The 11987-nt window shown below is 47.8% G+C and overlaps 1 protein-coding gene across 1 annotated transcript in view; it reads right to left on the bottom strand.

The window, feature by feature from the left end:
• LOC143301941 (uncharacterized) overlaps positions 1-11987 on the bottom strand; it is a 155202-nt gene that overhangs the window by 52160 nt on the left and 91055 nt on the right. The window contains exons 36-42 of the mRNA XM_076616399.1: positions 11472-11646; positions 9143-9289; positions 7134-7223; positions 5984-6090; positions 5301-5388; positions 3909-4055; positions 715-879 (exon numbers count right to left, since the gene is read on the bottom strand). Of these exons, the coding sequence (XP_076472514.1) occupies positions 715-879; positions 3909-4055; positions 5301-5388; positions 5984-6090; positions 7134-7223; positions 9143-9289; positions 11472-11646 (919 nt within the window). The remainder of the gene's footprint in view (positions 1-714; positions 880-3908; positions 4056-5300; positions 5389-5983; positions 6091-7133; positions 7224-9142; positions 9290-11471; positions 11647-11987) is intronic.

Below are 11987 nucleotides of genomic sequence, written 5' to 3'. Positions count from 1 at the left end.
CTTCATGGACGTGTCTTTGGGTGTGTTGCTCTAATTTCCTGACCAGCACTGCAAGTGTCTGTCTCTCTTGGGCCTGGTTGACGCCAGGATATCACTAAGAAGCATTGAGCACAGCCTTGTCACATGGTCCCAAACCTAAATGGACCTCCATAGCAGCATCGTCATCCTCCTCCTCCTCCTCTTTCTCCTCCTTCAAAGCCCCAAATTATGTGGCCTTTCATGCCTTGCTGTCAAGGTGACCTCAGTTTCAATACCCCTCCACTTCAGCGCCTGGGGTGAGTTCTGTCAAGGTCTTCAGCCTCAGTGGATTCATGGGGGACTGCTGTTGGAGGGATGTTGTGGTGGTCTACACTCTAGGGGAGACACAGTCTGACCCTTCAACTAGGCCATTATTGTCATCAGTAGGGGGCTTAGTAGGAGGTGTCCTAAGTACGTTAAATCAGAACAGGCACCACTGAACACCACCGAAGTGACTCAGCAGCAGTGCAGGGTCTCCTCTGGTGTGTGGCCTCCTAGTGACCTAACATGCTGGCACTGGGACTGCTGGACTAAGCCAGGTGGGGCTGTGTTTGGGGGACTCGGAATGAGTGGGTTGGGAGCAGTGCACTGAAACGGTGCAGATGATGGGGCGGCAAAAAAGAAAAAAGAAAAAACATGACGATGATGATGACGATGACGATGACGATGATGCTGACACATGACCACAGTGCTGACCTGAGGCTCGGTGTCCGGCAGCAGACAGGGGATGATGTTGGCCCGGCGGTCCGGCAGGGAGAAGGTGAGGTCGAACTCCTCCGTCAGCCGCAGCAGCCAGGGGTGCAGCTCCTTGGGGTAGGCCTCCCACACCTCCTCCAGGTCATCATGTAGCAACACCCCGTCCTGCACACCACACACACCACACACATGTCATCACCCCGTCCTGCACACCACACACATGTCATCACCCCGTCCTGCACACCACACACATGTCATCACCCCGTCCTGCACACCACACACACCACACGCATGTCATCACCCCGTCCTGCACACCACACACATGTCATCACCCTGTCCTGCACACCACACACACCACACACATGTCATCACCCCGTCCTGCACACCACACACACCACACACATGTCATCACCCTGTCCTGCACACCACACACACCACACACATGTCATCACCCTGTCCTGCACACCACACACACCACACACACCACACACATGTCATCACCCTGTCCTGCACACCACACACACCACACACATGTCATCACCCTGTCCTGCACACCACACACATGTCATCACCCTGTCCTGCACACCACACACACCACACATGTCATCACCCTGTCCTGCACACCACACACACCACACACACCACACACATGTCATCACCCTGTCTTGCACACCACACACACCACACACACCACACACATGTCATCACCCTGTCCTGCACACCACACACACCACACATGTCATCACCCTGTCCTGCACACCACACACACCACACACATGTCATCACCCCGTCCTGCACACCACACACACCACACATGTCATCACCCCGTCCTGCACACCACACACACCACACACATGTCATCACCCTGTTCTGCACACCACACACACCACACACATGTCATCACCCTGTCCTGCACACCACACACATGTCATCACCCCGTCCTGCACACCACACACACCACACACATGTCATCACCCTGTCCTGCACACCACACACACCACACACATGTCATCACCCTGTCCTGCACACCACACACACCACACACATGTCATCACCCTGTCCTGCACACCACACACACCACACACATGTCATCACCCTGTCCTGCACACCACACACACCACACATGTCATCACCCTGTCCTGCACACCACACACACCACACATGTCATCACCCTGTCCTGCACACCACACACACATGTCATCACCCTGTCCTGCACACCACACACACCACACATGTCATCACCCTGTCCTGCACACCACACACACCACACACATGTCATCACCCTGTCCTGCACACCACACACACCACACACATGTCATCACCCTGTCCTGCACACCACACACACCACACACATGTCATCACCCTGTCCTGCACACCACACACACCACACACATGTCATCACCCCGTCCTGCACACCACACACACCACACACATGTCATCACCCTGTCCTGCACACCACACACACCACACACATGTCATCACCCCGTCCTGCACACCACACACATGTCATCACCCCGTCCTGCACACCACACACATGTCATCACCCCGTCCTGCACACCACACACACCACACACATGTCATCACCCCGTCCTGCACACCACACACATGTCATCACCCCGTCCTGCACACCACACACACCACACACATGTCATCACCCTGTCCTGCACACCACACACATGTCATCACCCCGTCCTGCACACCACACACATGTCATCACCCTGTCCTGCACACCACACACACCACACACATGTCATCACCCTGTCCTGCACACCACACACACCACACACATGTCATCACCCTGTCCTGCACACCACACACATGTCATCACCCTGTCCTGCACACCACACACATGTCATCACCCTGTCCTGCACACCACACACACCACACACATGTCATCACCCTGTCCTGCACACCACACACACCACACACATGTCATCACCCCGTCCTGCACACCACACACACCACACACATGTCATCACCCCGTCCTGCACACCACACACACCACACACATGTCATCACCCTGTCCTGCACACCACACACACCACACACATGTCATCACCCTGTCCTGGACACCACACACATGTCATCACCCCGTCCTGCACACCACACACACCACACACATGTCATCACCCCGTCCTGCACACCACACACACGTCATCACCCCGTCCTGCACACCACACACATGTCATCACCCTGTCCTGCACACCACACACACGTCATCACCCCGTCCTGCACACCACACACACGTCATCACCCCGTCCTGCACACCACACACATGTCATCACCCTGTCCTGCACACCACACACACCACACACATGTCATCACCCCGTCCTGCACACCACACACACCACACACATGTCAACACCCCGTCCTGCACACCACACACACCACAAACATGTCATCAACCTGTCCTGCACACCACACACACCACACACATGTCATCACCCTGTCCTGCACACCACACACATGTCATCACCCTGTCCTGCACACCACACACACCACACACACCACACACATGTCATCACCCCGTCCTGCACACCACACACACCACACACATGTCATCACCCTGTCCTGCACACCACACACACCACACACATGTCATCACCCCGTCCTGCACACCACACACACCACACACATGTCATCACCCTGTCCTGCACACCACACACACCACACATGTCATCACCCCGTCCTGCACACCACACACACCACACACATGTCATCACCCTGTCCTGCACACCACACACACCACACACATGTCATCACCCTGTCCTGCACACCACACACACCACACACATGTCATCACCCTGTCCTGCACACCACACACACCACACACATGTCATCACCCTGTCCTGCACACCACACACACCACACACATGTCATCACCCCGTCCTGGACACCACACACATGTCGTCATAATGAGTGTAGGCCTGTCAACACATCCCAACTGCCACACACTTATCACAACATCAAGAGAAGAAGAAGAAGAAGAAGAAGAAGAATACAAACAAAAAGAAGAACGTGAAATTTACACAGCACCTATTCTCTAAAGTTTAGATTAGATGAAGGCATTCTGTGCATGTTTTTGTCACCAAAAGCAGAAAAAAAAGAAAGAAAAAAACCCAAAAACACAACCAACAAAAGAAAACAACAGTACCAAAAAAAAAAAGACAGAAAAAAAGAAAGTTAGCTGTCACCCTGATGGGCCCCTCATGCACAGTGACGACGCATGACATGACGTCCACGATCCACTGGGGCACGATGACCACGTTGGAACGAAGGAACTCCGTGTTGAAGAACTGAACCGAGCCCAGGTCATGGAGAAACTGCACTGCCTGGATCAGCTGTGTTGGGGAATCAATACATCAACTGATCAATACATCAGCCAATCAGTGCATCAACTGATCAATACATCAGCCGATCAATACATCAGTTGATCAGTACATCAACCGATCAATACATCAACTGATCAATACATCAGCCTATCAGCACACCAATCAATCAATACATCAACCGATCAATACATCAGCCGATCAGTACATCAGCCGATCAGTACATCAGCTAATCAGTACATTGTTTGATGAATACATCTGCTGATCAGTACATCAGTTGATCAGTACACTGTTTGATGAATACATCTGCTGATCAGTACATCAGTTGATCAGTACACTGTTTGATGAATACATTCGCCGATCAGTACATCAGTTGATCAGTACACTGTTTGATGAATACATCCGCCCATCAATGTATCAGTTGATCAGTACCTCAGTGGATCAATACATCATCTGGTCAATACATCAGTTGATTAGTATATCAGTTGATATCAACTGATCAAAACATCAGCTGATCAAATGAATCCGTTGATCAATCCATCAGTTGATCAGTATATCAACTGATCAATACATCAGTTGATCAGTATATCAGTTGATCAATACATCAGTCCATTATTATTATTATCATCATTATTATCAGTACATCAGTTGATCAATGAATCAGTTGATCAGTACATCAGTTAATCAGTACATCAGCTGATCAATACGTTAGTTGATCAGTACATCAGCTGATCAGTACATCATTTGATCAATCAACTGTACACAGATGGTAAGTCGACTATCAATCAACCGTTCAATGAATGAATAAATGATGGGCGCAATAGCCCAGTGGTGAAAGCGGTGGACTTTCAATCTGAGGGTCAGGAGTCCAAATCTCCGTAACTGCGTTCGGTGGGTAAAGGATGGAGGTTTTTCCTATCTCACATATGTGCAGACCTGCTTAGTGCCTGAATCCCCTTCATGTGTATGCAACAAGCAGAAGATCAAATACAGCACGTTAAAGATCCTGTAATCCATGTCAGCATTCAGTGGGTTATGGAAACAAGAACATACCCAGCATGCACACCCCTGAAAACGGAGTATGGCTGCCTACATGGCAGGGTATAATACAGTCATATACATAAAAGCCCACTGTACATAGGAGTGAACATGGGAGTTGCAGCCCATGAACGAAGAAGAAGAAAAATGAACATGTCACTCTATACATATGCATAAGTCGATCAATCAAACGATGAACGGAGAAGAGCTGTCCCTCACCTCCGAATCATCAAAGATTCCAGACCTGTTTCCAGCACTGTCCACATCTTTCCAGGGCAGCAAGGCTTTCTTCTCTTTGTCCCGCACGCTGCCGTTTTACACAATGCGGATTAATGCAAAACAAGTGTGCAGAAAAGAAAACTTGTATGCAAAGTTATCCCTCTCCTCCCCCCCACCCTCCTTCCAAAGCCCCCTCCTCTCCCTTCCAAAATAAGGCACACGTACACATACACACACACACACCCAACCTATACACAGACACAAACACACTGTGCGCACATGTGCTCAGACACACACACACACACACACACACACACATGCATACCCACACTTACACACACACACACACACACACACAAACTTACCATACTCAAACACCCAGACACACATTCACACACACCCCCCTCACATACTCAAACACCCACACACACAACCCTCCCACACACACACACACACACTGTATACACACTGTACACACACCTGGGCAGCTATTTCCCCAGGCTGAGCCAAACCTACACCTCCAAATTCAGCCTACCCACCTTACACACCCATCTCACCCACACCCACACCCCCCATCCCCACCCATCCACCCACACAGACAACCACCATCAACCCCTCCCCCCCCACACACACACCCACTACCCACACATCTCCTGCCCCCCCTCACACACACACACACTGACCTGGCCAGCTGTTTTTCCAGGTTGAGCCACACCTCAGGTATTTTCTCCCCCATGTATTTCTGGGTCAAGGTCACTGCTTTCAGGTCCTCCTTCAACTTGTGAATGCCCTGCAGTGATACAGGTGTGCACCTCAAAGTCACCGCTACCCACTATCATCATTGTTACTATTACCATCATCATCATCATCATCACTGCTTTCAGGTCCTCCTTCAACTTGTGAATGCCCTGCAGTGATATAGGTGTGCACCTCAAAAGAGGAGCTTACAATCTCAAGTTCTCAGTCGAAAGAGGAGCCCACAATGTCAAGTTCTGTCGAAAGAGGAGCCTACAATATCAAGTTCTCAGTCGAAAGAGGAGCCTACAATGTCCAGTTCTGTCAAAAGAGGAGCTTACAATGTCAAGTTCTCAGTTGAAAGAAAGAGGAGCCTACAATATCAAGTTCTCAGTTGAAAGAGGAGCCTACAATATCCAGTTCTCAGTCGAAAGAGGAGCCTACAATGTCCAGTTCTCAGTCGAAAGAGGAGCATACAATGTCCAGTTCTCAGTCGAAAGAGGAGCATACAATGTCCAGTTCTCAGTCGAAAGAGGAGCCTACAATGTCAAGTTCTGTCGAAAGAAGAGCCTATAATTTCAAGTTCTCAGTTGAAAGAGGAGCCTACAATGTCAAGTTCTCAGTCGAAAGAGGAGCCTACAATGTCAAGTTCTCAGTTGAAAGAGGAGCATACAATGTCAAGTTCTCAGTTGAAAGAGGAGCCTACAATGTCAAGTTCTCAGTTGAAAGAGGAGCCTACAATGTCAAGTTCTCAGTTGAAAGAGGAGCCTACAATGTCAAGTTCTCAGTCGAAAGAAGAGCCTATAATTTCAAGTTCTCAGTCGAAAGAGGAGCCTACAATGTCAAGTTCTCAGTTGAAAGAGGAGCATACAATGTCCAGTTCTCAGTCGAGAGAAGAGCATACAATGTCAAGTTCTCAGTCAAGAGAGGAGCATACAATGTCAAGTTCTCAGTCGAAAGAGGAGCATACAATGTCCAGTTCTCAGTCGAAAGAGGAGCCTACAAGTTCTCAGTCAAAAGAGGAGTAAGCTTTTCCCTCCCCCATCCCCCCCTCATCCCCCCTCCCCCGAAAACAAACTGTCTTCACCCAACACTCACATGGCCGGTGTAGGAGCTGACGAAGTGGAATCCATGGATCTGAGGGAATCGTCGCTTCAGCTCCACCTGTGGGATGTGTGTCTTCTTCACCTGCAATCAGTCAATGCATCAATGATTTGATTCTTATCAAATTGGACAGGTACGACGGGCACAACAGCCGAGTGGTTAAAGTGTTGGACTTTCAATCTGAGGGTCCCGGGTTCAAATCTTGGTAACAGCGCCTGGTGGGTAAAAGGTGGAGATTTTTATGATCTCCCGGGTCAACATATGTGCAGACCTGCTTAGTGCCTAAACCCCCTTCGTGTGTATACGCAAGCAGAAGATCAAATGTTAAAGATCCTGTAATCCATGTCAGCGTTCGGTGGGTTATGGAAACAAGAACATACCCACCATGCACACAATCGAAAACAGAGTATGGCTGCCTACATTGCAGGGTAAAAACGGTCATACAAATAAAAGCCCACTCGTGTACATACGAGTGAACGTGGGAGTTGCAGCCCACGAACAAAGAAGAAGAAGAAGAAATGAGAAGACAAAAACAAAGGTCTGATGGGTGGAACGCATTTAACGCACGTAAAAGAACCAACAGCAACAGAAAGGCTGTCCATGGCAATATTCTGAAGAAAAATCCACTCTGATGTGAAAACAAGTACACCTGCAGACATAAAAGAAAAGAATAAAAGAGAAAAAAACAAAGTGACCCTCACCCAAGGGACCCTCTCACCCCGTGGTAAGAAGCCTGAGTTTCACACAGGGAAACAAAGAGCAACAATACAATTCAATACAATGTCATACAATACAATGCACAACAACACAATACGAAACAGTACATTACTGTACAATACAGCACAACATAATACAGTGTACAATACAACACAATACAATACAACACAATACAACAAAACACAACACAATGCAGCACACCACACTACAACACAAACACAGAAAAAACAACACAACACACCACAGCAATTCACTCATCACCTTGTCGTAGTGTGTGCCAACGATGACACACCACACCACAACAACACAACACACTACAGCAATTCACTCATCACCTTGTCATAGTGTGTGCCAACGATGACACACCACACCACAAACACAGAAAAAACAACACAACACACCACAGCAATTCACTCATCACCTTGTAGTAGTGTGTGCCAACGATGACACACCACACCACAACAACACAACACACTACATCAATTCACTGATCACCTTGTGGTAGTGTATGCCAATGATGACACACCACACCACAACAACACAACACACCACAGCAATTCACTCATCACCTTGTCGTAGTGTGTGCCAACGATGACACACCACACCACAACACAAACACAGAAAAAACAACACAACACACCACAGCAATTCACTCATCACCTTGTCGCAGTGTGTGCCAACGATGACACACCACACCACAACAACACAACACACTATATCAATTCACTCATCACCTTGTTGTAGTGTATGCCAACAATAACACACCACACCACAACAACACAACACACTATATCAATTCACTCATCACCTTGTTGTAGTGTGTGCCAACGATGACACACCACACCACAACAACACAACACACTACAGCAATTCACTCATCACCTTGTCATAGTGTGTGCCAACGATGACACACCACACCACAACAACACAACACACTATATCAATTCACTCATCACCTTGTTGTAGTGTATGCCAACGATAACACACCACACCACAACAACACAACACACTATATCAATTCACTCATCACCTTGTTGTAGTGTATGCCAACGATGACACACCACACCACAACACAAACACAGAAAAAACAACACAACACAGTACAGTAATTCACCAATCACCTTGTAGTAGTGTGTGCCAACGATGACACACCACACCACAACACAAACACAGAAAAAACAACACAACACACCACAGCAATTCACTCATCACCTTGTCATAGTGTGTGCCAACGATGACACACCACACCACAACAACACAACACACCACAGCAATTCACTCATCACCTTGTCGTAGTGTGTGCCAACGATGAGCACCGGAGCCTTGGGGGCGTGGCAAGCGATGGAGCTCAGCCAGAAATCCAGCCCCGCATGCTCGTAGCCCAGCCGGATGTTCCACAACAGGAGGTACACCGCCCGGTTCGACATGAAGAACTGCCACGCACAGATTGTCATCATTATTATCATTATGAGCATTTGTGCTTGACAGTCTTGAAAACAAACCCTAGGCGTTTACAAATAGAACATATATGTAAATATCAAAAAGGGAAGAATTGAACACAATATACCAAACATTATCAAAAATGATTCACAACACGATACACAACACACACAAGCACACGCGCACACACACACACAAATCATGGCACACAATCAAAAATACAACCAACAAATTCTGAAACTATCAAAATTCACTCACTCACCAACAGTCATTTTAGTTCATACTGGAAAGGGATGAGCTGTTGAGAATTATTCAGGAGGGGAAAAGGTGGGTCTTCAGACTGGGTTTGAAAGACTGCAGCGAAGATGAGTGACGGAGAGGCTGAGAAAGCTGATTCCACAGGATGACACTGAGTTGATTTTACCGGCTGATAAATACATATATTATATATCTATATATAAACTCACCAAAATGTCAACAACATACAGACACGCCAACCCCTGTCAAGTGTTTGTAGGAACAATCAGGAAATGTTGGTAGAAACATTCTGAATTTGGAAGGAACACTCCGACTCTGAGCCACATCAGCAAAAAGTACATTTTATACAAACAATGAAAACATGCACACGATTAGCTGAGCATCATCACATGAGACCAAGGTTAGCAGTGACTGATCCATAGGTCAGAGCGTCTGGCTAATGCTACAACAGGAAAGCATGTGACCATGCTACGTAGTCGAAAATGAACTTGTCAGAACAATTCTGATGCTGGTGTAACATAGGAACAGAATGGGATCGAGCGTAATAAAATACAACAAAATTGTAACACTTGACATCTCTGAACATACCACAAAAAAACAACAACAATGAGTCAATACACAAAAAGAACAGCTGTACATCAGCATCATCATCATTATTGGTCTTGTAACCCATGATGGGGGTTGTGGAGGCACCACGGATGACTCGGACAATTTTCCGCTGTCTGTCTCGGTCATGAACCGCTCTCTGCGATGCAGCAAAAAGACAGGCCTGTTGTCCACTCCTGCACGTTATCTTTCCACCTCTTCTTCATCACTCTGCTTCTTCATCCTCCTCCTTCGGCTGTGCATGTATCAATAATAAGACTAATACTAATGCAAATAATGATGATGATGACGACGATATCAATGATACTACAACTACTAATAACAAGACTTATATTACAGACAGACAGCAGTTTACATTTGGGCCAGCAGCAAAGTGAGAGCTGTATTATCAATGGTTTCTCCATTGCAATAGGAAATCATTTAATAGCTTAGTCTTTTGTGAAGGACTATGACTCTCAAACCAGAGGGCAGACTGCACTGGCTCTTAGTGCCGCAACCTTGGGGGGCTAGTTGGCCTTTTGGAACCATCCCCAACGCTGACTGTCCTAAAACGCTCTTGGCCCAGAGAGTTTGGGGACGTACCTTGGACAAGACACTCTCCACTATAATCAAGTTCTAGCCCAGATAGTCAGGACAGCAGTTACCTCCTCTGCTGTCTTGCTGGTCCAAGTCTGACACAACCGACTATCATACTACTACTACCAATGAATGGTATTAGTATATTCCACACAGCCCTCCACCCAAGAAAAAAAACATGTGTAAGCCCCCCTCGCCCCCCCCCCCACCCCCCCCCCAAAAAAAAACAACACACACACACACAAAAAAAAAAACCCACCAAACACCACACACACACACACACACACCTGATGAGTATTGTAGTAGACGGTCTGAGCGGCAAAGTCCCACATAGAGAACTGGAGAGGCTTGACCTCCTCTATGGACACCTCCCACTCAAACATGTCCCCCCTGCCTATCGCACCCCCCCCCCCAAAAAAAAAAACTCACCACACAACCCTTCCTACTCAAAATACCCCCCCCCTTCTAAAAATTCCCCCCCCTCCTAAAAATCCCCTCCCTCCCGTTTCAAAAACCCCACACAACTCCCCCCTCAAGATATACCACAAGAAAAAACACAAAAAACAACAAACACACACACACCACCTCCCAAATGACCCCCCCCCCCTACACACACACACACACACACAAAAACACACTCCCCCCCTTCCCCCTCCCCCCCAAAAAAACCCACTAAAACACACACACACACACACACAGACACACACACAGACACACTCACACACACACACACACCTGGTGAGTATTGTAGTAGACGGTCTGACCGGCAAAGTCCCACACAGAGAACTGCAGAGGCTTCTCCTCATTCTCCACCGGCACCTCCCACTCACAGATGTCGATGCCGTCCGTGATCATCTCCTGGTAGTCGTACAGTTCGTTGAAGTCCCCTGTCCTCAGGCTCCTCACCAGGCTGGGAGGAGGGAGACAGAGACAGGCGTCAAGGAACAATGGGGTGATCAAAATGTGCGCATGCTCTGGATGAAAGCGTGCACGTCTATGTTCGAAATGAGCACACAAACACATACAGACACAGAAACACACACGCAAAAAAACAAAAAAAAACACCTACACACACTGAATGATTATACCATCCTTCATACACACACCACATAACATACATTCTAAACCCCCCCTTCCACCCCCAACACACACACAAACATAAACCTATACCCACTGCATAATTAAATCATACATGCTTCATATACACACCTTGTAACACATGTATGACACACACTCACACAACCACACGCA

Source organism: Babylonia areolata, chromosome 28 (assembly GCF_041734735.1).
Source record: "Babylonia areolata isolate BAREFJ2019XMU chromosome 28, ASM4173473v1, whole genome shotgun sequence".
Lineage (NCBI taxonomy): Eukaryota > Metazoa > Mollusca > Gastropoda > Neogastropoda > Buccinidae > Babylonia > Babylonia areolata.
Note: the sequence above shows the minus strand (reverse complement) of the source record. Positions and strands in the feature narration are given on the sequence as shown.